Genomic DNA, 27675 nt, shown 5'->3' with positions numbered 1-27675 from the left:
CAGACTGTGTGGAGTTTGCACGTTCTCCCCGTGTCTGCGTGGGTTTCCTCCGGGTGCTCTGGTTTCCTCCCACAGTCCAAAGATGTGCGGGTCAGGTGAATTGGCCATGCTAAATCGCCCGTAGTGTTAGGTAAGGGGTAAATGTAGGGGTATGGGTGGTTTGCACTTCTGTGGATCGGTGTGGACTTGTTGGGCCGAAGGGCCTGTTTCCACACTGTAAGTAATCTAATCTAATCTAAGTAATAACGGGAAGAGGACCACTGAAAATGCAAAAATACTCCAAATGCTGGAACTCTAAAAAAAAATGGTAAGGCTGTGTCCTGGTGATGCAGTGGGGCTGGTGTCCTGGTGACATGGTAAAGCTGTGTCCTGGTGATATGGTGAGGCTGGTCAGTGCCAACCTCCTTGCGTGGAAGGTGTTGGTGGTCACTGCTCATGGAGGTAGCCCTCAGGATGTTGGGGAATGATGGATAAGAAGGATACTTGGTAAGGTGCTAGGTACCCACTCGGATTTCCCCATCTCATTCCTCTCCAGTACCTGGGAGGTTAGGAAACTGCAGACCAATGAGCTGAGGTTAGGTAATAATGAGATGCGAAGACATGCAAATTGTGAGGTTCCAGCCTTGTCATGAAAACCTTGAGAGGAAAGTCAGACTCCTTTACAGCAATCTCTTTTCTCCCATTCTCACTTTGTCTTACTCGACAAAGTGTCCAGGGGCTGGGAAAGTTCCACCCACAGACACTCAGAGTCACCGATATCTACCACAATGTGCAAGGCCCTTCAGCCCATCACATCCGTGCTGGTCAAAAACAACCACCTAATGATTCCAATCTTAGTGACCTACCTTCATACTCATCAGGACACAGGCATTCGTACCCATTCACCAAGTCTTTACAGGTGCCTGCATTCTGACAGGGCTCTGAAAGGCATTCATCATCTTCCTCCTCACAGTATAACCCGTGGTAACCTGCAGAGAATGAGGTTCCATATTACAACGGGAACGTACACGTGTACCAATAATTGCTTGTGAAGGTAAGCCTGAAGGCAAAAGGCAGTAATTGATCGACATTAATACAGAATGAGACAATTAGACAGAAATATGGCCTGAATTGTAACTGGGGCAGTTTTGCACATTGGACCTGCCCCATCTAGGTACTGTTTTGAAATTGCCCAAACTAACGATACAGCCCAGACTAACTGATTGCAGTTTACACACATAGAATATATGGTACAGAAATATGACATTCAGGCAAATCAGTGATACATTTCCCAATTATCCTCATCGCCCCCTCTCAATATAACCTTCCACCGCTTTTCTCCTGCATGGATTTGTCTCAGTCCCTGTTAAACACATTGATGCGCCCTGCCTGAACCACACATTGTGGGAGCATGTTCCACATGCTAAACACCCTGAGAAGTTAGGTTTTGAATTCCCTATTGGATTTATTTTATTCACTTGTGGAATGTGGGTGTTACTGTCTGGGTCAGCTTTATTATCCATCCCTAGTTGCCCCTTGAGGGGGTGGGGTTGAGCTGCCTTCTTGAACTGCTGCAGTCCACCTGCTGTAGGTTGACCCACAATGCCCTTAGGGAGGGAATTCCAGGATTGTGACCCAGCGGATTTCCTGTCTAACATTGGCAGCCTCTAGATTCGCTGTTCCCCAAGAGTCTCTCAATTTCAGCTTCTGTAAAAACACCCATTCTGGTCATGTCACAATCAGGGAAGGTGATGGCCAAATGGTGTTATCAATCCAGAGATCCAAGTAATGTGCTGGGGACCCAGGTTCAAATCCTTCTATGGCAGATGGTGGAATTTGAATTCAATAAAAAATAATTAAGAATCTTCTGATGACCATGACATCATTGCTGATTGTCAGAAAAACTCACCAGGTTCACTAATGCTCTCCAGGGAAGGAAATCTGCCATCCTCACTTGGTCTGGGGCCTGGGGCCAACATTGTCTCACAGATTAGTCACAAAACAGCCGAGCATAGTCATACTCGCAGTATCAAACCTTACAGACCCTGTCCCACACCCCACCATCACTATCCCTGGTTATGTCCTGTCCCGCTGCCAGGACAGACCCAGCAGAGGTGGCAGCACAGTGGTATACAGTCAGGAGGGAGCTGCCCAGGGAGTCCTTGACATTGTCTCTGGACCACATGAAGTCTCATGGCTTCAGGTTAAACATGGGCAAGCAAACCTCTCACTGGTTAGCACGTACCGTCCTCCTTCGGCTGATGAATCAGTACTCCTCCATGTTGAACAACACTTGGAGGAAGCGCTGATGGTGGTAAGGGTGCAAAATGTACTCTGGGTGGGGGACTTCAATGTCCACCACCAAGAGTGGCTCGGCAACAGAGGGGCTGGCCGAGCTGGTCTGGTCCTAAAGGATAAAACTGCTAGACTGGGTCTGCGATAGGTGGTGAAGGAACCAACAAGAGGAAAAAAATCTATACTTGACCACATCCTTACCAATTTGCTGGCTGCAGATGTATCTCTCCATGACAGTACAGGTGAAAGTGACCACTGCACTGTCCTTATGGAGACATAGTCCTGCCTTCACATTGAGAATACCCTCAATCATGTTGTGTGTCATGATCACCGTGCTAAATGAGACAGACTTCAAACAGATCGAGCAACTCAAGACTGGGCATCCATGAGGCACTGTGGGTCATTAACAGCAGCAGAATTATACTCTAGCACAATCTGTAATGTCATGGCCCCCAGCATATCCCCCACTCAACCATTACCATCAAGCCAGGGGTTCAACCCTGGTTCAATGGAGAGTGCAGGAGGACATGCCAGGAGCAGCACCAGGTATACCTGAAGATGAGGTATCAACCTGGTGAAGCTACCAAACAGGACTACTTGCCAAACAGTATCAGCAGCAAGTGACAGGCAGAGCTAAGCGATCTCACAACCAATGGATCAGATGTAAGCTCTGCAGTCCTTCCACATCCAGTGGTGAATGGGGTGGACAATTAAACAACTCCCTGGAGGAGGAGGCTCCACAAATATCCCCCTCCCCATTGACGGAGGAGCCCAGCACATCAGTGTAAGAGATAAGGCTGATACATTTACAGCAATCTTCAGTCAGAAGTACCAAGTGGATGATCCATCTCAGCCTCCTCCAGTGGTCCCCAGTGTTACAGATACCAGAGTCCAGCCAATTCGATTCACACCACGTGATACTAAGGAATGGTTGGAGGCACTGGATACTGCCAAGGCAATGGGCCCTGATAACCCATTCCGGCAACAGTACTGAAGACTTGTGCTCCAGAACCTGCCGCTCCCCTAGCCAAGCTCATCCAGTACAGTTACAACACTGGCATCTACCTGACAATGTGGAAAATTTCCCAGCTATGTCCTGTACACAAAAAGCAGGACAAATCCAACCTGGCCCATTATCATCCAATCAGTCTACTCTCCATCATCAGTAAAATGATGGAAGGGGTCAGTAACAGAGCTATCAAGCAGCACCTGCTCAGCAATAATCTGCTCAGTGACGCCCAGCTTGGGTTCCCCCAGGGTCACTCAGCTCCTGACCTCATTCCAGCCTTGGGTCAAACCTGAATAAAAGAGCTGAATTCCAGAGGGGAGAGGAAAGGGACAGCCCTTGACAGGAAGGCTGCATTTAACTGAGTGTGGCATCACAGAGCCCTGGTAAAACTGGAATCAGTTGGTATCAGGGGGCAAACACTCCAGTGGTTACAGTCATAGCTGACACTTGTTCTTGTGAATGTAGATTGCAGCGCTAAGGCTACATTAGCAACTGGGTTGTCCCTCTCTCGGGTGCAGAAAATACTAAATGTTTTCATGTAAGAAGGTTCAACCAACACGATCCCAACACCAACACAGTCTACACCGTCTCTGGGATTATGGTGTACACAGCAGCAGCAGGAGAACTACCCCTGGCCAATGACTCCAGTTTAAGGGAATTTATAGACATGAACTGATTTCCTTTCCAGGTAATACCGGGGACATCTTAAAATATGTTTCAGTCTGTGAAAAAATGCACAGCATGACATTGTCTGTGAGTTCGCTGGATGAGTTTTTCAGCATCCACAAAAATTTTACAAGAGAAAGTAATTTGCAAAGTGCCAACTGATACAAGCAATGGCCAAGCTTCTTGTTTTGATCTCACCGTTTTCAAAGCAAACTATAACCTGGTGATGTTACACCTCAGCTGCTGCAGTTCCCTTTCATTGTTGCAGCATCACAGGCTGGGCCAGCATTTATCGCCCATCCCTAATTGCCCAGAGGGCAGGAAAGAGTCAACCACATTGCTGTGGGTCTGGAGTCACATGTAGGCCAGATCAGATAAGGATGGCAATTTTCCGCGGACATTAGTGATGTTTTTTTTCCAAAAGCTAACAACGATTTCATTATCATCATTAGACCCTCAAATTCCAGATTGAGGTCAAGTTACACCATCTGCTGCTGTAGCAGGATTTGAACCTGGGTCTCCTGATTAACAGTTCAGCAGCAATAGCATGAGACCATTGCCTTCCCCAAACAATTAGACCATAAAGCCATAAGATGACACAGCAGAATTAGACCATTTGGCCCATCAAGTCTGCTCCGCAATTTGATCATGGCTGATTATGTTTCTCAATCTCGTTCTTCGGCCATCTCTCTGCACTAATCTCTTTACTAACCATATGTTCAGTCTCATCACCACTAGATCACAGGGTCCCTAAATTAAACCTTGGAATGTTTTCTGCTCCGAATCCTGTCATAGATAAGCACCTAAAGCTTCAATGGAGAGACGGAAGTAAACCTGACCAGCACGGTGGCACAGTGGTTAGCACTGCTGCCTCACAGCGCCTGTAGACCCGGGTTCAATTCCCGACTCAGGCGACTGACTGTGTGGAGTTTGCACGTTCTCCCCGTGTCTGCGTGGGTTTCCTCCGGGTGCTCCGGTTTCCTCCCACAGTCCAAAGATGTGCGGGTCAGGTGAATTGGCCATGCTAAATTGCCCGTAGTGTTAGGTAAGGGGTAAATGTAGGGGTATGGGTGGGTTGCGCTTCGGCGGGTCGGTGTGGACTTGTTGGGCCGAAGGGCCTGTTTCCACACTGTAAGTCTAATCTAATCTAATCTGAATTAGTTGGGATGGGACTACTCCGAAGTTCAGGAGCAGTAGATACATCGCCCATCAGATACTGACTGTGATGCCTGAGAACTCCTTTACATCTCTTGTAATTAAAATAGGACATCTTCTCTTTCATTGTTTTAAACTCACTTTCCAACCAGTGATTAGTATAATATCATTCCAGCTGCATGTCCCATAGATAATAAGCAACATTTCTATTGGAAATATAACACAAAAGATTGCTCATTTTAAACAGTTGTGACAGTTCTGTGCAGGTCCCATAGATGGCAGTATTAAACTATAAAACATTTGTTTTGGAGCAAGAAACAAAGATTGAAAAACACTCAGTCCTCTGGAGAAGTTCACATTATGAATTCATGAAGGGCTTTTCCCCGAAACGTTGATTCTCCTGCTTCCTCGGATGCTGCCTGCCCTGCTGTGCTTTTCCAGCACCACTCTGATCTAAACTCTGATCTCCAACATCTGCAGTCCTCACTTTTGCCATTATGAATTCATCTCCATCCTAAAGGTGTGTTCATTTGCTGAGTTAGTGTCCAGCACAGCCCACAGGAGAAGGCAGAACCAATTGCCCTGCAGTGCTCACAAAACCTTTCTCATGTGCTTCATAAGTGCTGACATTTTTAATTACATTGAATATGAGCTTGTAAGTTACTATTACCAATAATTATTGTTATGCTGTGCTCTTAACAAGTTGTTATTACACTGGGTTGGTGTCTCAGCACAAACAGGTTCAAACCCCAGTTCTGTTCCAATCAGCCAATTCTATTAGAGTCATAGAGACATGCAACACATAAACAGACCCTTCGGCCCAACTTATCCATGCTGACTCGGTTTCTTAAACTAACCTAGTCCCATTTGCCTGTATTTGCCCCATCTTCTTCTGAACCCTTCCTATCCGTGTAACTGTCCAGATGCCTTTTAAATGCTGTAATTGTACCCAACTCCACCACTTCCTCTGGCAGCTCGTTCCATACATGCACCACCCACCGTGTGAAAAGGTTGCCCCTCAGACCCCATAAAGATTTTTCCCCTCTCACCTTAAACCCGTGCCCTCTAGATTTGAACTCCCCCACCCTGGGGAAAAGACCTTGGCTATTCACCCGATCCATACTCAAGGTGATTTTATAAACCTCTATAAGGTCACCCCTCAGCCTCCAATACTTTGGGTGAAAATGTCCCAACATATTCAGCTGCTCCATCTAGCCCAAACCCTCCAGTCTTGGTAACATCCTTATAAACCTTTTTTTTGTGCCCTTTCTAATTTAATAACATCCTTCTTATAGCAGGCGACCAGATATAGAATTTATCCTCAATGTAAAATCAGAATAAATCTATCTGAAATGATTTTTTTAATAACCTTTCTGCATTATGGAAAATTTTAGCATCTTAAAGTAGTAAGGGTAGGAGTCAATGTTGGAGTTATACAGAGTGTTGGTTCGGTCACAGCTGGAGGATTGGGTGCAGTTCTGGGCTCCTCACTCCAGCCGGGATGTGATAGCACTGGGGCTACAGCGGAGATTCACCAGAACAGAACATAGAACATGACAGCACAGTACAGGCCCTACAGCCCTTGATGTTGTGCCAACCTGTGGAACCAATCTGAAGCCCACCATCTATCCTACACTATTCTATTTTCATCCAGATGTTTATCCAATGACCATTTAAATGCCCTTAAAGTTGGCGAGTCTACTCCTGTTGCAGAATGTTGTCTGCGATGGAGAAATTGAGCCATAAGTAGACACTAGATAGGATTGGATTGTTTTCTTTAGAGCAGAGAAGATTGAGGGGGGACATGATTGAGGTGGGTAAGATTATGAGGGGTATAGGCAGGGTGAATGGAGAGCAGCTGTTCCCCCTGGCTGAGAGGTCAATCACAAGGGGGCATTGTTTGAGGGTAAGGGGCAGGAGGTTCAGAGGGGATCTGGGAAAAACCAAATTCACTCAACAGCTGGTGGGAATCTGGAATGCACTGCCTGGGAAGGTAGTGGAGGCTGGAAACCACACAACATTTAAAAAATATTTGGATGAGCGCTTCAAACATCATACCATTCAATGATACGTGACAAGCGCAGGAAATTGGGATGAGCGTACTTTTAGTGGTAGTTCTGTCAGTGCAGACACAATGGGCTGAAGGGGCTTTTCTGCACTGTACAAATCTAGGAAGCAATGGGACCTTGAAATTTGAGAGTGAGACATTAAGGTATTTTGTAAAATTACTGATTAGGCATAAAGGCCTGGTGCTGTGAACCAGTTGGAAATTCACAAAGATATTGTGTACGGGAGTTGGGAGGTCATGTTGCGGCTGTACAGGACATTGGTTAGGCCACTGTTGGAATATTGCGTGCAATTCTGGTCTCCTTCTTATCAGAAAGATATTGTGAAACTTGAAAGGGTTCAGAAAAGATTTACGAGGATGTTGTCAGGGTTGGAGGATTTGAGCTATAGGGAGAGGCTGAACAGGCTGGGGCTGTTTTCCCTGGAGCGTCGGAGGTTGAGGGGTGATCTTATAAGAGGTTAATAAAATCATGAAGGGCATGGATAGGGTAAATAGACAAAGTCTCTTCCCTGGGGTGGGGGAGTCCAGAACTAGAGGGCATAGGTTTAGGGTGAGAAGGGAACGATATAAAAGAGACCTAAGGGGCAACCTTTTCAAGCAGAGGTTGGTACGTGTATGGAATGAGCTGCCAGAGGATGTGGTGGAGGCTGGTACAATTGCTTTAAAAGGCATCTGGATGGGTATATGAATAGGAAGGGTTTGGAGGGATGTGGGTCAAGTGCTGGCAAATGGGACTAGATTAGGTTAGGATATCTGGTTGGTGTGGACAAGTTGGACCGAAGGGTCTGTTTTCGTGCTGTACATCTCTATGACTCTATGACTCTATCTAAATGTAGTTAAACACATGTTCTGAGAGGTAATGCCAATCACAACATCCAATGGTCTGGAGCGAGAGAAGGCCTCAATGTGAATACATGAAGTGATTGTGAGGCTGCGCTGAAAGAAGATGGCATTGCCGGAGTCATCAAGAATAAAACAAAATTAGAAAACTATCTTGTGCAAGTCTTTGATTAGAGGTTGTTGGAATTTTCTGCTGAGCGATTGGAGAGGTTAAAGCTCCTACATGACCACAATATGATGGAGCAACCCCCTCTGAGGGTGATCAATAAGATCTGAGAGACATCGACATGGTCTGTCCAATAGGCTCAGGAACATGGGGCTTTTCATCCTCTAAACAGGTAGAGTTTAAGTTGAGGAACTTTGGTCAACTCCTTTAAAATAATTATCGTAATAGATACATACAGGCAGTTTGTGAGTTCTTGTAACACAATGGGTCATGCCCCTCACTCCCCTGGGTTATATAGAAGCAAAATAAATCCAAAATAAAATGTCAATCCAAACTAAAATCAGAGAATGCTGGAGAAACTCAGCAGGTTAGGCAGCGTGAATGGAGAGAGAAACAAAGTTAATGTTTTTTAAGTCTAAAGTGAGCGTTCCAGGACTCAATGACCATAGAAGGTGCATTCAAAACATGGTCAAAGTATTGACATGCCCCTTTGAAAGGCAGGAAGAGAAGGAGGGGTACCTGGTCAGTCACCTCATAGAAAACAAATTGGCACCTTTACCATCATGGGATTCTATACATTCAATTCCAAGATAGAGAAATGTTTAGTAAGTGAAGGGCTATAGGGAAATAACAGGAAAGTGTAATTGAGGATTATCATGTCAGCCATGATCTCATTGAATGGCAGATCAAACTCGGTGGGCTAAATGACCTACTTTCCAGATCAGTGGTGCTGGAAGAGCACAGCAGTTCAGCCAGCATCCAAAATGCAGCGAAATCGACATTTCGGGCAAAAGCCCTTCATCAGGAATAAAGGCAGTGAGCCTGAAGCGTGGAGAGATAAGCTAGAGGTGGGTGGGGGTGGGGAGAAAGTAGCATAGAGTACAATGGGTGAGTGGGGGAGGGGATGAAGGTGATAGGTCAGGGAGGAGAGGGTAGAGTGGATAGGTGGAAAAGGAGCTAGGCAGGTAGGACAAGTCATGGGGACAGTGCTGAGCTGGACGGTTGGAACTAGGGTGAGGTGGGGGAAGGGGAAATGAGGAAACTGTTGAAGTCCACATTGATGCCCTGGGGTTGAAGTGTTCCGAGGTGGAAGATGAGGCATCCTTCCTCCAGGCGTCTGGTGGTGAGGGAGCAGTGGTGAAGGAGGTCCAGGACCTCCATGTCCTCGGCAGAGTGGGAGGGGGAGTTGAAATGTTGGGCCACAAGGTGGTGTGGTTGATTGGTGCGGGTGTCCTGGAGATGTTCCCTAAAGCGCTCTGCTAGGAGGCGTCCAGTCTCCCCAATGTAGAGGAGACCGCATCGGGAGCAACGGATACAATGAATGATATTAGTGGATGTGCAGGTAAAACTTTGATGGATGTGGAAGGCTCCTTTAGGGCCTTGGACAGAGGTGAGGGAGGAGGTGTGGGCACAGGTTTTACAGTTCCTGCGGTGGCAGGGGAAGGTGCCAGGATGGGAGGGTGGGTCGTAGGGGGGCATGGACCTGACCAGATAGTCAGGGAGGGAACGGTCTTTGCAGAAGGTGGAAAGGGAGGGGAGGGAAATATATCCCTGGGGTGGGGTCCATTTGGAGGTGGCAGAAATGTCGGCGGATGATATGGTTTATGCGATGGTTAGTAGGGTGGAAGGTGAGGACCAGGGGCGTTCTGTCCTTGTTACAGTTGGAAGGGTGGGGTCTGAGGGCGGAGGTGCGGGATGTGGACGAGATGCGTTGGAGGGCATCTTTAACCACGTGGGAAGGGATATTGCAGTCTCTGAAGAAGGAGGCCATCTGGTGTGTTCTGTGGTGGAACTGGTCTTCCTAGGAGCAGATACGGCGGAGGCGGTGGAATTGGGAATACGGGATGGCATTTTTGCAAGAGGTAGGGTGGGAAGACGTGTAATTCAGGTAGCTGTGGGAGTCGGTGGGTTTGTAAAAAATGTCAAGTGTCAAGTCGACCGTCATTAATGGAGATGGAGAGGTCCAGGAAGGGGAGGGAGGTGTCAGAGATGGTATAGGTAAATTTAAGGTCAAGGTGGAATGTGTTGGTGAAGTTGATGAATTGCTCAACCTCCTCACGGGAGCATGAGGTGGCACCAATGCAGTCATCAATGTAGCGGAGGAAGAGGTGGGGAGTAATTACAGAAGATGGACTGTTCTACGTAGCCAACAAAGCAAACAGTACAGACTACAGATTCAAAAACACCAGCAACAGTTCTCCTTCAAGATCCTCCGCTCCACGCTCGCAGCAATGCGCCGGCACCTAACCTCTCTACAGTCAGTCCTGCCTCAGCTGAGGGCCACACTCTCTCAGAATTGCAAAGGACCCATTCTGTACTACATCCTCAGGAGAATTCATACTCTCAACAAACAGTATTTTAACTCCATCTCAAACATCAAAAACTGTAAGTACAACAAACTTTTATCTACCCACCTCCATAACCAGCACGCCTCAAACATTCCAGAAGATTCCCCTGGTCTCGGAAACTACTCAGACGCCATTAGCCATGCAGCTGATGCAGCTGCCACCCCCACTGATTGATGATGTCACTTCCACCCCTCACAATTCCTCATGCATCACACGTAACATCAGTTCCGTCCCTCACATCATCGCTGATGTCACACACTCAGTGACTTCCACTCCCCTACTGCCATGGTCACCACCACTTCCGCCCCCACCAATGCCACTCACCTGCATTCTGTTGACACACCCCCCACATATCCCACTGTCACCATTCCCGGCCCCCAGAACCCTGAGGGGAACACCACCTTACTCATGACTCCAGCCCCATTCCCCCCACCATCACACCCACTCCAGTTACAAGCCCGACTCCCACTCCCAGCTCCACACCCACACCAGGCCCCACCTCCCAGCCCTACTGAGTTTTCACCATCCCTCCAGACCTCCCCCTCACTGAGGACGAACGATCGGTCCTCAGCAAAGGACTCACTTTCATCCCCCTCCGTCCACGTATTAATGAATTTAATACACGCCGTGACGTCAAACATTTCTTCTGCCGCCTGCGCCTCCGAGCGTACTTTCACAATCAGGATTCCCGCCCACCTTCCAAGGACCCCTTCACCCACCTCCAACACACTGCATCCATCTGGACACCCCGCGCTGGCCTATTACCTGCCCTCGACTTCTCCATTTCCAACTGCCGCTGGGACATTAACCACCTCAACCTGTCCACCCCCCCTCTTCCACTCCAACCTCTCACCCTCACAACGCGCAGCCCTCCAATCCCTCTGCTCCAATCCCAACCTCACCATCAAGCCAGCGGATAAAGGGGGTGCAGTGGTAGTCTGGCGCACTGACCTCTACACCGCTGAAGCCAAACGCCAACTCGAGGACACCTCTTCCTACTGCCCCCTCGACCATGACCCCACCCCCCATCACCAAACCATCATCTCCCAGACCATACAGAACCTCATTACCTCAGGAGATCTCCCACCCACAGCTTCCAACCTCATAGTCCGGGAACCCCGCACTGCCCGGTTCTACCTCCTTCCCAAGATCCACAAGCCTGACCACCGTGGCCAATCCATTGTCTCAGCATGCTCCTGCCCCACTGAACTTATCTCTACCTACCTCAACACTGTCCTATCCCCCCCTAGTCCAGGAACTCCTCACATACTTTCAAGACACCACCCACACCCTCCACCTCCTCCAAGACTTCGGTTTCCCCGGCCCCCAATGCCTCATCTTCACCATGGATATCCAATCCCTCTATACCTCCATCTGCCATGACCAAGGCCTCCAAGCCCTCCATTTTTTTCCTCTCCAGACGTCCCCAACAGTACCCTTCCACCGACACACTCATTCGTTTGGCCGAACCGGTCCTCACCCTTAACAATTTCTCCTTTGAATCCTCACACTTCCTCCAGACCAAAGGGGTAGCCATAGGCACACGTATGGGCCCCAGCTATGCCTGTCTCTTTGTTGGCTACGTAGAACAGTTGATCTTCCGTAATTACACCGGCACCACTCCCCACCTCTTCCTCCGCTACATTGATGACTGCATTGGCGCCCCCTCGTGCTCCCGCGAGGAGGTTGAGAAATTCATCAACTTCACCAACACATTCCACCCTGACCTTAAATTTACCTGGACCATCTCTGACACCTCCCTCCTCTTCCTGGACCTCTCCATCTCCATTAATGATGACCGGCTTGATACTGACATTTTTTACAAATCCACCAACTCCCATAGCTACCTGGATTACACCTCTTCCCACCCTATCTCTTGCAAAAATGCCATTCCATATTCCCAATTTCTCCGCCTCCGCTGTATCTGCTCTCAGGATGACCAATTCCACCATATAATACACCAGATGGCCTCCTTCTTCAGAGACCGCAATTTCCCTTCCCACGTGGTTAAAGATGCCCTCCAACACATCTTGTCCACATCCCACACCTCCGCCCTCAGACCCCACCCCTCCAACCGTAACAAGGACAGAACGCCCCTGGTGCTCACCTTCCACCCTACAAACCTTCGCATAAACCAAATCATCCACTGACATTTCTGCCACCTCCAAACGGACCCCACCACCCAGGGATATATTTCCCTCCCCTCCCTTTCCACCTTCTGCAAAGACCGTTCCCTCCGTGACTACCTAGTCAGGTCCACGACCCCCTACGACCCACCCTCCCATCCTGGCACCTTCCCCTGCCACTGCAGGAACTGTAAAACCTGAGCCCACACCTCCTCCCTCACCTCTATGTAAAGCCCTAAAGGAGCCTTCCACATCCATCAAAGTTTTACCTGCACATCCACTAATATCATTCATTGTATCTGTTGCTCCTGATGCGGTCTCCTCTACATTGGGGAGACTGAACGCCTCCTAGCAGAGCGCTTTAGGGAACATCTCTGGGACACCCGCACCCATCAACACACCGCCCTGTGGCCCAACATTTCAACTCCCCCTCCCACTCTGCCGAGGACATGGAGGTCCTGGGCCTCCTTCACCGCCGCTCCCTCACCACCAGACGCCTGGAGGAAGAACGCCTCATCTTCCTCCTCGGAACACTTCAACCCCAGGGCATCAATGTGGACTTCAACAATTTCCTCATTTCCCCTTCCCCCACCTCACCCTAGTTCCAAACTTCCAGCTCAGCACTGTCCCTGTGACTTGTCCGGACTTGTCCTACCTGCCTAGCTCCTTTTCCACCTATCCACTCCACCCTCTCCTCCCTGACCTATCACCTTCATCCCATCCCCCACTCACCCATTGTACTCTATGCTACTTTCTCCCCACCCCCACCCTCCTCTCGCTTATCTCTCCACGCTTCAGGCTCTCTGCCTTTATTCCTGATGAAGGGCTTTTGCTCGAAACATCGATTTCGCTGCTCCTTGGATGCTGCCTGAACTGCTGTGCTCTTCCAGCACCACTGACCCTGAATCTGGTTTCCAGCATCTGCAATCCTTGTTTTTACCTGAATGCCCTACTGTTGCTCCTATATGGTACAGCCTTCTGGTCACTGTAGCTCCCAACTACAACATGCTGCTAATGCCTCGGTTCTCAATGAAACACAGACTCTGTGAGGGAGCAGTTAGCTCAGTTGGCTGGATTGGATTGACCCTTGCCCCCTTGCCTTGTCTGTGGTGGAGATTGTGGTGCCATGGCTCAGAGCTGCCTTCAGGGGGCAGTGTACTGGAAAGCTGAAGGCTACCTGAGTTAGGTAGATCCGAGAGGATGGGAATAAATTACATCGGGATAGCACCAAGCTAGATGTCAGGAGCAGCTCTTTGCAAAGTGAATTTCTAAACGATGAGCTGTGTTTCTGACTCAGTGCTGATGGAATGCATATTTTCCAATAGGCAGCTGAGTATCTCTGAGTCTCTGATCCAGCGGGAAATGTCGGTCTGGAAGGGACTGCCTTGAAACGTGGGGAGAGCTGGATCAGGTGAATCTTTTTTTTCGGGGGGGGGGTGCCTGTTGGATGGTTGTTGAGATCAAAACAATATGCTAGGGGGGCAAAAACAGGAGATTGGCACTGGGTAATGATGCTGAGTTAATGAGCTGGAGCAAGGATAATGGGTCAAATGGTCTCCTTCTGTACTGTAACTGAGATCTCAGAATTTCAAGGGTAGGTGCACTGCTGCTCACTCACTTTAATCTCCTAAACATTCGGGATCGACTTTGAGATTGGGACCTCTCAAATTTCACCTCTCAAATTGATCTTGAGGTTTTTATTCTCTCTGTCCTGTGCCTGTGTTGGGAGATTCTGTAACTGTCTAGATTGTACCATTCAGATACAGGCCAGGCCAGATAGATCCGCTGTCTTCCTATTTACCCCTGACAAAAAAAAACAGGAACTCAGCAGGTCTTGCAGCATCTGGAGAGAGAGAGAGAACAGAGTTGTTCCAAATCCAGTGACATTTCCCCAGAGTTCAGTTCTTCATAAGGGTGACTGGACTCAAAAGCTCTGCTTTCTCTCTCCATTATAATCACCTGATCTGAGGAGTTTCTCCAGCAGCTTCTGTTTTTTGTTTGTTTCCAACCTTCAGCATCCACAGTTCCTTGTTTTATTTTAGTGCCTTCCTATTTAACTAGTCGGTACATTTGAATGACTGGTTGCTGTTATTTTGTCCCTGATTATTGTGAATTTTTATTCCAAAGGTGCCTGGTATTTAATGGGTCACACCCTACACCCACCACCACCACTTCAACCAACTTTGCAACAATTCCATGGGATTGTCTGAAAGGAAACTTCCTTCAAATGCAGCGGTCCCTTTATCCTGGAATGAAAAGATTCACAGTGCCGTTATGCGGAAAAGGAGCAAAACTCATACCTGGGGCACACAGACACTTGTAACTGGTGCCAACCCCGCGGCAGATTCCGTGGGCACAGGGACTGAGGGCACAGAAGTCAATGAGCTGTGTGCAGAGAGGTCCAGTGTAGGCAGGACTGCAGTTACAACTGTAGGATGTGCCATCGGTGAAGCAAGTCCCGTTGTTCTGGCATGGCAACAGGGCACAGGGATCGATCCTCTGCTCACACGCCAGGCCAGTAAAACCTGTCAGGAGAATCACAGACAAGAATGTTAACGACAAGCCAGGTAAATGGAGTGGGATATATCCATACTTAGACATACAAAATGGAGGGGCGGAGGGAGGGAACATTTTCTTGGGCTTTCCTCCATGTTGCTGCTTCAGCTACAGCGTAAATCCCTGTCAATAAACAGGGTTCGGATGTACCGCCCCTGAAACTATAATGACTGAGGGGAGGAAACCCCAAGGACTATTGGCCACCCCACAGACAACTAGGAACAATCATTGGTGTAGTGTGAGGGAGATGCTCTGAATGAATCAGTGCGGTAATACTGTCAAATACAAAGGCTGTGAGCTTCAGGCAAGTAACTGCAGCCAGGTCAACCCCGGACTGCCGCTGATATACAGTATGTGTGCAAATAATTTGATGAAAGGAACCGCAGTCTTAAAATCTTGACTGGTTCAAACGATACAGTGGCTCAGCGATCTTCTTTATTCATTCACAGGATATGGGCATCGATGCACAGACCAGCATTTATTGCCCACTCTTAATTACCCAGGAGGCAGTTAAGAGTCAACCGCCATTGCAGTGGGTCTGGAGTCACATGTAGGCCAGACCAGATAAGGATGGCAGATTCCTTCCCTCAAGGATATCAGTGACACAGATGGGTTGCACAGTTACAATGAGGCTGGCATTTTTATTCCAGATTTTTATTGAGTTCTAATGTCACCATCCACCAGGGTGGGATATGAACCCATGTCCCTTGAACATCAGCCTGGGCTTCAAGCATTACTAGTCCAGTGACATAGCACTCTACCACTGGCCCCACTCCCCCTCCATTGGAATCTGCTGTCCATTTATTCTGTTTGTTTTGAAAGGGGCTTAGTGTACAAATTGTTACCAAGGTTACAAGAAACGGACAGAGGTGTTATGTTCAACACGAAGTACGCCCTCCTGCAGGCAGACTAGGGGCACCACCACAGGCCTGTTAACCTAGGAACCCACGTAATATTCTAATGGGCAGGAGCTCAAAGCCTACCCTGGCTCATGGTGGAATTGGAATTCAACAGAAATTCAACATGACCGTGAGACCATTGTCAAGAGGGGCAAAACCTAAATGGTCACTGATGCCCTTTGGGGAATAAATGCTTTCCATAATTGCCCACATTCCTTGTGAATAAATAAGCATTTTTTTAAAAAGACCACTGTTCCTTTTATCAAATCCTTTACACATGTACAATGTGCACATGCAATAGCAGTCTAGAGTGGCCCTGCCTGTCAGTATCTTTCTGAGAGCTTCCATCCTCCAGGCCCACTGCAATGTGGGTGACTCTAAACTGCCCTCTGGGCAACTAGAGATGGGTAATAAATGCTGGGTTGGTCAGTAACACCCTCATCTCTTGAAGGCATGAAAAATAAAGGTGTACTTCAAACAAAAGTCAAATCAAATACTCACCACTTGCCTGGAAGCTTAACAACTTCCAAGAAACTAGACACCATTGACAGGAAAGCAGTCACTGTGTTTGAAGCCTCTGTCACTGTATTAATCGTAGCTTACATTTACAACTCTGTTTCTGAGTGGCTGGGCTGAATTGTATTCTTGCAGTGCAAGTCCTGATGATAGGCTGGAAAACCAGCAGCGATGTGGACAGATTGAAGGAGCCCATTGGGCAGGTTCTAAAGGACAGGTGCCCCACCCCCACAGCAGCTTCTCGCCATTTGGAAGGCAAGCAGCCCAGCAGCATGCTGGGAGATGTGGCCATGTGCAATTCTGGTCTCCTCCCGATAGGAAGGATGTTGTGAAACTTGAAAGGGTTCAGAAAAGATCTATCAGGATGTTGAAGGATCTGAGCAATAGGGAGAGGCTGGACAGGCTGGGGCTGTTTTCCCTGGAGCATCATAGGCTGAGGGGTGATCTTATAGAGGTTTATAAAATCATGAGGGGCATGGATAGGATAAATAGACGGAGTCTTTTCCCTGGGGTCAGGGAGTCCAGAACTAGAGGGCATAGGTTTAGGGTGAGAGGGGAAAGATATAAAAGAGACCTAAGGGGCAACTTTTTCACGCAGAGGGAGGTGAGTGTATAGAATGAGCTGCCAGAGGATGTGGTGGAGGCTGGTACAATTGCAACATTTAAAAGGTATCTGGCTGGGTATATGAATAGGAAGGGTTTGGATGGATATGGGCCAAGTGCTGGCAAATGGGTATAGATTAATTTAGAATACCTGGTCAGCATGGATGAGTTGGACTGAAGGGTCGGTTTCCGGACTGTACATCTCTATGTGACTATGACACTGCTCGGCACTGTAAGTGGAAGGAGAGGACACCTTGGAAAGACAATAACCTCCCAGCAGGTAAGTGGGGGCTGGGAGTATGGCAGCCAATCATGTTAGCCCTTGCCATGGGAAGGTGGAAGGGAGAATGGGTGAAGTTAACAAGGAGCTTCTGCTGGGGACAGTCCTCAGGTCAGTGTCCAAACTGAAGGACCTCTCCAGTACCTACACGCTCCCCGATTCACCTGGTGGTCTCCCAGAGGGCAGAACGGTGCCTTTCATTGCTGCAATCGGCGCCTTGGGTGGATGTTGTCATCCACGCTACCACTGCTCCACTGAAGGGCTGGTAACCTCCATCGCTGTAACCACCATCTCAAAGATTCACTGTTAACCTTGCCTTGACAGGAGGCTGAGAGCAGGACCGAGAATCTGTCCCTCCAAGGAATGCAAAACCGTCAAGTGTGATCAAATCTGAGATCCCCTCCAAGTCCTACTCTGCTCAGAACTGAATACATTCCTTCATTTTTGTTCAGTAAGGATCATAGAACGACCTGCCCAACATTATATGGGACACAGTAGGACCGCAGTGAGGTAATAAGAAGGCAGACCCACCCCCTCCTCAGAGCGGGAGATAGAGACCTGGTTCACATTCCAAAACCAGCTGAGTGTGATTTCCCCACTCTCCTGGGAGGAACTTCCTGCCCATCACTGGGGTGGTCTTGATGGTGGGCAGTGTTTAATCAGATGGGAGCCCACCATTTTCTGGCAACAGCCTGACTAGGTTTGTGAGGGGAGAGCAGTTGAATACCAAGTACAGGCACAGCCACTAGGATTACCCAGTTCCACCTCAGATTCCAGACTGCCTCAGCTCATCTGATGCTAAAATTCACTTCCATGTCTCAATAGGGTGCCTTGGGATTTTAAACATTATGTTGAATACACTTCAGAAATGCAAATTGGCTTTGTCTTATAACTGCATATGAACCTGCACGCAAACACATCCCAGATGCTCCTTTTGTGGAATTCTAACCTTTTGTGTGTCTTCTCCTCCATTTCCACAAATACCTTCAGATGCTTTGAGTTCATGTTTTGGATTACTCTCCCCAAGCTCCCCTGCTATTCCCATTTTCTTTCTTGCTACAAAGCAAGCAACCAGACTGGAAGCTGCTACATACATCCAGAGCCCCGTGGTGTTAGGGGCAAGGTTCTGGCATAAAGGATTGGCAGCAGATGATGCAAAGGTAGGTGGATGGATAGGTAGTGCTGAGGAAGTGGGGAAGCTGCGGAAGGACTTGGACAGACTGGGAGAGTGGGCAAAGAAGTGGCAGATGGAATACAATGTGGGAAAGGGTGAGGTTATGCACTTTGGTGGGAAGAGGAGGCATAGGCTGTTTTCTAAACAGGGAAAAGCTTCAGAAACCCGAAACACAAAGGACTTGGGAGCTCGACTTCAGCATTCGCTTAGTTAACATGCAGGTTAAGTTGGCAGGAAGGCAAATACAGTGTTAGAATTAATTTTATGAGGGTTAGAATACAAGAGCAGGGAGGTACTGCTGAGGCTGTAGAAGGTCAGACCGCATTTGGAATATTATGAGCAAATGTCTAGTTATGCCTCTATATCTTATAGTCTGATGGTCGAATGCTCTCTGTTAACCTTCCTTGTTGACTAGTTTTTGGTTAATTTCCCTCCTTTAACCTCGCCTCCAATGTTGCGTTTTTGCTCTGTACCATGGGATGATTTTTTGAACATGTACGGTGCACTTTAATTGCAAATTCTTGTAGATTTCTTTATCTGTCCCCCTCGTTGCTGCTCAGACTGACTCCAGCTGTTGGCTTAATCCATAATGCAGCCTCTCGGAGCGCTGCACCCTCCAAAAGGCCAGGAAAAGCAGCCAATTACCAAGCCATCTTGATAACTGAAAGAAACAATTCTGTTAAATGAAAAATTGTTTAATCTGTTTGAACATTGCCGAAGCCTATTAAAGGATTGGAATGTCAGCTGAGGGACTGGCGAAGGAGTGGATTTGTTTTGCTTCAGTAAATCTTGTTATAGTGTCTGAAACAGCCGCAGCAAGGCAACCAGGCAGCAATTCCAAACCGCACCATGGAACAATTTGTTTCCATAGTGATTGCGAGACTTATTTGACCATTTGTCTGACACTCTCGTTCCTAAGATACAGCAACACCTTGGTGGCAGCTGTAATTACCTTACTGAAGCATGAACTGCTAAGGGGGACAGTGTTTCATGTATTATGAATGGCTGCTTAATCAGACAAGGACAGTTCTCAGTTTTATCAGCCTGTAGTGGGTTTGTGACAGTATATTTGTAAAACCGCTCTTGACCTGCAGTACAACACCCTCCAAGTGTCATTATCTTGATTTAAATGAAGGCTATTCCAATTCATCCATTGATTGCAAGTTTGTTACAATGGATGGTCAGCACCATCACAGAATCCCGTCAGTGTGGAAAGAGACCATTTGGCGCATCAAGCACACACTAACCCTCTGATGAGCATCCCATCCAGATCCCTCTCCCTGTATTTCCCATGGCTAACCCATCCAGCCTGCGCATCCCTGGACACTATAGCATGGCCAATTGATGTGAAAACTGCAAGAACTGCAGATGCTGTAAATCAGAAACAAACACAGAAGTTGCTGGAAAAACCCAGCAGGTCTGGCAGCATCTGAGGAGAGCAATCGGTTCCCCTTCCTCAAAGCTGTTCACTTCAGTCTTGTTTCAAAGCAGTGCATGTGCTGAATCAGATTTGAAATGCAATGTATAAGAAAATATTCCTTCCCAGTAAAGTTCTGCAAACAGCAGAGAACTGTGATTTTTACGGCATTGGCTGAGGAAGAAATGTGCAGCCAAGACATTGGATCATTTTTATTCTTTGGACACGATCACAGGACACAAAGGAGCAGAGCTCTCTGATTGTTGAAATTGTAGCAAATCTCCAGTATTGTACCGGAAGGCAGCTGAGATGATAAATTCAGATTCTTCTATACAATTTATAAGCAGATGGTGTTCCCAACAGTTGAACTGAATTAATCCAGGTCACAGTGATACAAATACATTACTTCAGTCAGTGAATCAGACCCAATTTTGTTGCTCGGGCAAACATTATTCTCAGGCTTTGTGTGGATACTCCTGTGAATTCCTTAACTTACAGGAGAAACAGGAATGTTTCTATGGTCCATGGTCTGACCTTCCAAACCCACAACCACTTCCATCTAGATGGACAAGGGCAGCAGATACATGGGAACACCACCATCTTCAGGTTTCTCTCTCAGTCACTCCTCATCCTGATTGGGAATTATATCACTGTTCCTTCAGTGTTGCTGGGTCAGAATTCTGGAATTCCCTCCCTAAGGGCATTGTGGGTCTACCCACAGCACATGGACTGCAGTGGTTCAAGAAGACAGCTCACCTCCACCTTCTCAAGGGGCAGGTAGGGACAGGTAATAAATATTAGGCTCAGACAGTGACATCCACATCCCACAAATAAACAAATTTCAAAAAATACAGGTTTAGGCTATTCTTTCATTGACTGAAACCGTGGGGCATCGCAGAATACCCAATGAGGGCATTGTTTAATTGGAAGTGAATATTAATAACTGGAAAAGGATAAAAGGAAATTTCCTTTGTTAACCCCACTTCATTCACCAGGTGGTGGTTGTATTGGTTTTGAATTGTTTATGATCATGGAGTGAGGTGCCCACCGAAATTTACCAAAGTTTTAAGACTGAGGATGAGTTATTCACATTAGACAATGTGTCTGTTTCCCAGGAACAGCACAGGAATATGCCAAGAAACTAGGGAGTGCCTTTGAGTATCCAAAACAAGTATAAAAGAACATTCTGACAAAAGTTCCAAATCCTGAACGCTTCATCCCGGGGAGTGAGGGTTTGGTATTGATCAGGTGAGCCATTGACAGCACAGCTCATAAAGGATCATCAAAACAATTGGTAAATGATTGGTAATTGGCAGCTTAGATCTACATGGATAATGTCAAACATCACTGTCAGGAGGAGCAGAAACCAGCCTGGGTATGTCAGCTAGTAAAGAGAGTGGAAAATGCAAGGGATAGTGAGGATGAAGCAGATGGAGGTTTACACATTGAACCATCTACTATTAGACAGCTAACACTGACCTGCGTTAGACAGACACTTCTATGTTTAGAGGTGGGTAAACAAAAACACCTAAGTTACTTGCTAAATATAATGGAATTTAATGGGATTAACCGGGGTGTGCAACATCAGCCATGCATGACATAGTTGTAGGAAAATCCATTCCCATAAAGCAACATCTTATCACTTAGTTCCAGAGAACCAGGCTGAGAAACTTAACTGGACTCACCACATAAACACAGTGGCTATAAAGGCAGGTCAGGGGCTGGGAATACTGTGGCAAGTAACTCACCTCCTGACTCTTCAAACACCTGTCCACCATCTACAAGGTACAACTCAGGAGTGTGATGGAATACTCCCCTTTTGCCTGGATGGGAGCAGCTCCAACAACACTTAAGAAGTTTGACACCATCCAGGACAAAGCAGCCTCCTTGATTGGCCCCACATCCGCAAACATCCACCCCCTCCACCACTGGCACTCAGGAGCAACAGTGTGTGCTATATACGCAATGCGATGCAGAAATTGAATAAAGATCCTTAGACAGCACCTTCCAAACACAGGACTACTTCCACCTTGAAGGACAAGATGCACTGCAGAGACATGGGAACACCACCCCCCTGCAAATAGCTCTCCAAACCACTCACTGTCTGCCTTGGAAATATATCCTTCACTGTCACTGGGTCAAAATCCTGGAATTCCCTCCCTAAGGGCATTGTGGGTCAACCCACGACAGGTGGACTGCAGTGGGTCAAGAAGGCAGCGCACCCCCACCTTCTCAAGGGGCAACACATCCCACAAAATGAATAAATAAAAAAAAGGTGAAAGCAGAAATCCAACACATTGTTGGAAAACCATTGATTGAACCCAGGAAAAGCAGGTGGATATCCTTAGTAGTACATAATCCTAATTGTTCAATTAGATTCTGCATCATTTAGAGAAAGGTCAATGCAGTAAGAAAGGCAGGTTCCTGCCTACTTTCTCATTTGAACGATTATGTTGTCAAAGTTGGCAGTATCAGATTTCTTACTACAATAGGTTTGCTAAAATGATGTTTGTTTAATAACTAGAGCTAAAGAGATACCCACCTTTGTCACACCAGATGGTCATTTGTAATGCCACATGGGGGATTTGGCCTAAGCATTATTTAGCTACTCTCCAGAGCCTGATGATTGAAGTGGAAGCCAGTGTTCCTAAATGTGCAGTTTGCCGTGCTGTATTGTATACTGGGGCACCTGGCAGGACTACCTGGAATAACTGAAAATGTGTTGCTGGTTAAAGCACAGCAGGTCAGGCAGCATCCAAGGAACAGGAAATTCGACGTTTCGGGCACAAGCCCTTCATCAGGAATGAGGAAAGTGTGTCCAGCAGGCTAAGATAAAAGGTAGGGAGGAGGGACTTGGGGGAGGTGCGATGGAGATGTGATAGGTGGAAGGAGGTCAAGGTGAGGGTGATAGGCCGGAGTGGGGTGGGGGCGGAGAGGTCAGGAAGAAGATTGCAGGTTAGGAGGGTGGTGCTGCGTTTGAGGGAATCGACTGAGACAAGGTGGGGGGAGGGGAAATAGGGAAACTGGAGAAATCTGAGTTCATCCCTTGTGGCTGGAGGGTTCCCAGGCGGATGATGAGGCGCTCTTCCTCCAACCGTCGTGTTGTTATGTTCTGGCGATGGAGGAGTCCAAGGACCTGCATGTCCTCGGTGGAGTGGGAGGGAGAGTTAAAGTGTCGAGCCACAGGATGGTTGGGTTGGTTGGTCTGGACGTCCCAGAGGTGTTCCCTGAAGCGTTCCGCAAGTAAGCGGCCCGTCTCCCCAATATAGAGGAGGCCACATCGGGTGCAGCGAATGCAATAGATGATGTGTGTGGAGGTGCAGGTGAATTTGTGGCGGACATGGAAGGATCCCTTGGGGCCTTGGAGAGAGGTAAGGGAGGAGGTGTGGGCGCAAGTTTTGCATTTCCTGCGGTTGCAGGGGAAGGTGCCAGGAGTGGAGGTTGGGTTGGTGGGGGGTGTGGACCTGACGAGGGAGTCACGAAGGAAGTGGTCTTTGCGGAATGCTGATAGGGGAGGGGAGGGAAATATATCCCTGGTGGTGGGGTCCGTTTGGAGGTGGCAGAAATGACGGCGGATGATACGCTGAATATGGAGGTTGGTGGGGTGGTAGGTGAGGACCAGTGGGGTTCCGTCTTGGTGGTGGTTGGAGGGGTGGGGCTCAAGGGTGGAGGAGCGGGAAGTGGAGGAGATGTGGTGGAGGGCATCGTCGATCACGTCTGGGGGGAATCTGCGGTCTTTGAAGAAGGAGGCCATCTGGGCTTTGCGGTCTTTGAAGAAGGAGGCCATCTGGCCATCGCTGCACTCGTCGAATTTCCTGTTCCTTGGATGCTGCCTGACCTGCTGCGCTTTAACCAGCAACACATTTTCAGCTCTGATCTCCAGCATCTGCAGACCTCACTTTTTACCTGGAATAACTGCAAACTTTCTTTAGGAAATGACATTCAGCTGATTTGGTGCCGAACCTTGCCAACGGTGTAAGTACAGGTCGTTCTGCTGTAATGCTTGTTTCATTAGCACAAATTTGCTGTGACACGATTAACAATTTGGAGACAGTGTTTCTACAGTGCAAACTTTTCTAAAGCAAGGTTGCACAGAAACGCAACCATCATGTTTTAGAAGATCCTACCTGTGACCTACCCAGGGTGTGTAGTAAGGGGAGGACTTGTGTGTCAGAAACAGCATAGGTACTAGTATTAGTGGAGTCCCCTGTCCCTAAAACTAAATAAGAAGTCAGGAGACTTTGGAAAGATATGTGGTTTGTACAAATTGGAGCATTCTAGTTACCCTACTGAGGGACTTTCCCTAAAGGGATGTGAAAATGTCATTGCCAGGGCTGTGCCAGGCATCATTCGAGAAGTCGAAAGCCAATTTGATCAATGACCCAAGTTGGTTGAGGGGGGAGTTTTACAGAAAATAAAATTATGAAGGGAATAGATAAGATAGAAACTGGGAGGTTGTTTCCACTGGTGGGTGAAACTAGAACTAGGGGGCATAGCCTCAGAAGAGGGGGGAGCAGATTTAGGACTGAATTGAGCAGGAACTTCTTCACTCAAAGAGTTGTAAATCTGTGGACTTCCCTGCCCAGTAAAGCAGCTCAAGCTACCCTGTTGAATGTTTTTAAGGCAAAGATAGAGAGAGTTTTGAACAATAAAGGAATTCAGGGTTATGGTGAGAGAGTGGGTGGTAGAGCTGAGTCCATGAAAATATCAGCCATGATCTTATGAAATGGCAAACCGAGCTCAAAGAGCCAGACGGCCTACTCCTGCTCCTAGTTCTTACATTACCATCAAGTTGCCGATTGGCACTAGGGATTTAGGAGTGTGAACAGTCTTTTAGCAAGAAATTAGGACAAGCATTGAGAAGGCAGAAGGATACTTCTTCACAAAGCTAAACAGACACCAGAAGAGATACCCTGCAATAGTGTTATGGACTAGGCCAGATCACTCAAAACACTCTTGAGCAGGCAACCCCAGACCATAACTTTATAATTTGTTTCATAAGTGCACAGTGAAAATTACCCGGAGTTAGATAGCTAGGTTAACTACTAGGTTTTAAAATCGACAGGCATTTATTCACAAAATTACACAATGAAACACAAAGAACAGAATAAAGAATCCCTACAGAACTCAGTCCATCCAAACTAGAGACTTAATTATACACAATTAATTATAGCAGCTTGTCAGGATGGTCGAGTGGTCTAAGGCGCCAGACTTAGGGAGTGTTAGTCCTTTCGCTACATCTGGTTTGTGGGCGGCATGGTGGCACAGTGGTTAGCACTGCTGTCTCACAGCGCCTGAGACCCGGGTTCAATTCCCGACTCAGGCGACTGACTGTGTGGAGTTTGCACGTTCTCCCCGTGTCTGCGTGGGTTTCTTCCGGGTGCTCCGGTTTCCTCCCACAGTCCAAAGATGTGCGGGTCAGGTGAATTGGCCATGCTAAATTGCCCGTAGTGTTAGGTAAGGGGTAAATGTAGGGGTATGGGTGGGTTGTGCTTCGGTGGGTCGGTGTGGACTTGTTGGGCCGAAGGGCCCGTTTCTAAACTGTAAGTAATCTAATCTAACAGTCCCAATACGCAAACTCCATTAATACCCAGTATAAAATGGAACAGATGCTTACAGGTTGAGGTTAGAAGGGAAGAAGGAGAGAGAGAGTGAGTTTCCACACAGCTCATTGTTGAATTCCTAACCAGTTCTGGACTGAACTGTTCAGCTCGAGAGCTGACCACACCACTTTCATTATACAGGTCTCCTCTAAAACATGACCACTTTGGCCTGAAGTCTCATCTGTTTACATATAAACAAAAAGGCCTCTCAATGCCCTTTAATCTCTGTATCAAACCAGTCTAATCGACATAGGAAGCGTTTACAACCCTTCTGAGAAAAACCAAGGACATAGTACCCTTGAGAAAAGATAAAAATCACAACACCATGTTATAGCCCAACAGGTTTAATTGGAAGCACACTAGCTTTCGGAGCGATGCTCCTTCATCAGGTGATTGTGGAGGGCTCGATCGTAACACAGAATTTATAGCAAATATTTACAGTGTGATGTTTTGCTATAAATTCTGTTACGATCGAGCCCTCCACTATCATCTGATGAAGGAGCATCGCTCTGAAAGCTAGTGTGCTTCCAATTAAACCTGTTGGACTATAACCTGGTGCTGTGTGATTTTTAACTTTGTACACCCCAGTCCAACACCGGCATCTCTTAATCTTGTGAAAAGAAACAGCTTTTAGAAAAAAAGGGAGCAGCTTTGTGACAATTGGCAAAAGTCTTGTGATTGAAATGTGGAAGCATTTTGACCATTGTGGTTACAGAGAGATTGGCATATATTTATCACAGGGAAAGAACATGAAATACCCGACTAATTTGATGGAATTTGTTATGACAGCCCTGGCTTTTAAGAATTGTTCACATTATGGGGAATAAAAAACATGTGTCAGTACTTTGTCAAGAATACACACTCGCTGGAATATTGTAAACAATGAGAAGACATCAGAGATAATTATTTGTTACATGCAACAAGTGAATGAGCTATGAATATGTAGTAACATTTTAAAAATTGTTTTGCCCACATTTTACAATGAAACACATTTTAAAATGGCATGTCTTTTGGGCAAATCTAAAGATTTTAATTAACGTCTATGTAAATGTTTCATGTTGACCTTACATGTCCATTATAGAGCTATAATCTTTGGCATCAATTTAACATCTGGACCTATTGACAAGTGGCAGCTGATACAGAATCCTACTATTTGGGAGAAAACATTACAATTCATGATAATTGCTGACACTATAGTGGATCAGATTCAGGTGGCTTTTGTCAATAGGTCCAGATGTTGAACTGCTGTAATTTGAGGGCTAAAACTGATCATTCTGTAATGGATGTGTGTGGTCAGGGTGCAATTTGCAGTCATTAACATGATTATAAATCTGGATCCTTAGAGTTGTCCAAACGTGTGAGAAGCTGGGAAAAAAACAGCAGGAAATTGTATTGAAACAGTATTTTTCTTTTTGCATTTTTCCTCAAATAGCCAAGAAAAGGCAGCAAGCAGATATACTTCTGTTAAATGTATCAGCCAGTCTGTGGAAACTGACTTACCTATCAGAATGCAACCTATACCGACCAAAGTGTATATCCATCTCCCAGGTGATCACACACAATGTATGCCCTGTCTTGCCTTAGCTAGCTTTGTCTTGCTGTTTCTCTTTATTCCTTTCCTATTCTGTTACCCTTTCATTTCTATCTCAATAGGAGTTATATGGTCATACAGCAGGAAACAGACTGTTCGGTCCAACTAATACATGCTGACCATGTGACCAAACTAAACTGGTCTCACTTGCCTGATTTAGACCTATAATCCTAAAAACCTTTCCTATTCATGAACCAACTGAATGTCTTTTCAATGTTGCGACTACACCTGTGTCCACCACTTTCTCTAGTAGTTAACTCCACACACAATCCACCCTAGAGTTATGGGAGACATAGAGATGTACAGCATGGAAACAGACCCTTTGGTCCAACTCATCCATTCCAACCAGATATCCAAGATTAATCTAGTCCTATTTGTCAGCAT

General features: G+C 47.0%; 1 protein-coding gene across 1 annotated transcript in view; it reads right to left on the bottom strand.

Annotated features, from left to right (window-relative positions):
- Window positions 1–27675, bottom strand: part of dner (delta/notch-like EGF repeat containing) — a 311214-nt gene that overhangs the window by 24717 nt on the left and 258822 nt on the right. The window contains exons 8-9 of the mRNA XM_060834494.1: window positions 14953–15177; window positions 846–968 (exon numbers count right to left, since the gene is read on the bottom strand). Coding sequence (XP_060690477.1) covers window positions 846–968; window positions 14953–15177 — 348 coding nt within the window. The remainder of the gene's footprint in view (window positions 1–845; window positions 969–14952; window positions 15178–27675) is intronic.

The sequence above is a fragment of the Hemiscyllium ocellatum genome, chromosome 13 (assembly GCF_020745735.1).
Source record: "Hemiscyllium ocellatum isolate sHemOce1 chromosome 13, sHemOce1.pat.X.cur, whole genome shotgun sequence".
In the NCBI taxonomy this organism is placed as follows: Eukaryota; Metazoa; Chordata; class Chondrichthyes; order Orectolobiformes; family Hemiscylliidae; genus Hemiscyllium; species Hemiscyllium ocellatum.
Note: the sequence above shows the minus strand (reverse complement) of the source record. Positions and strands in the feature narration are given on the sequence as shown.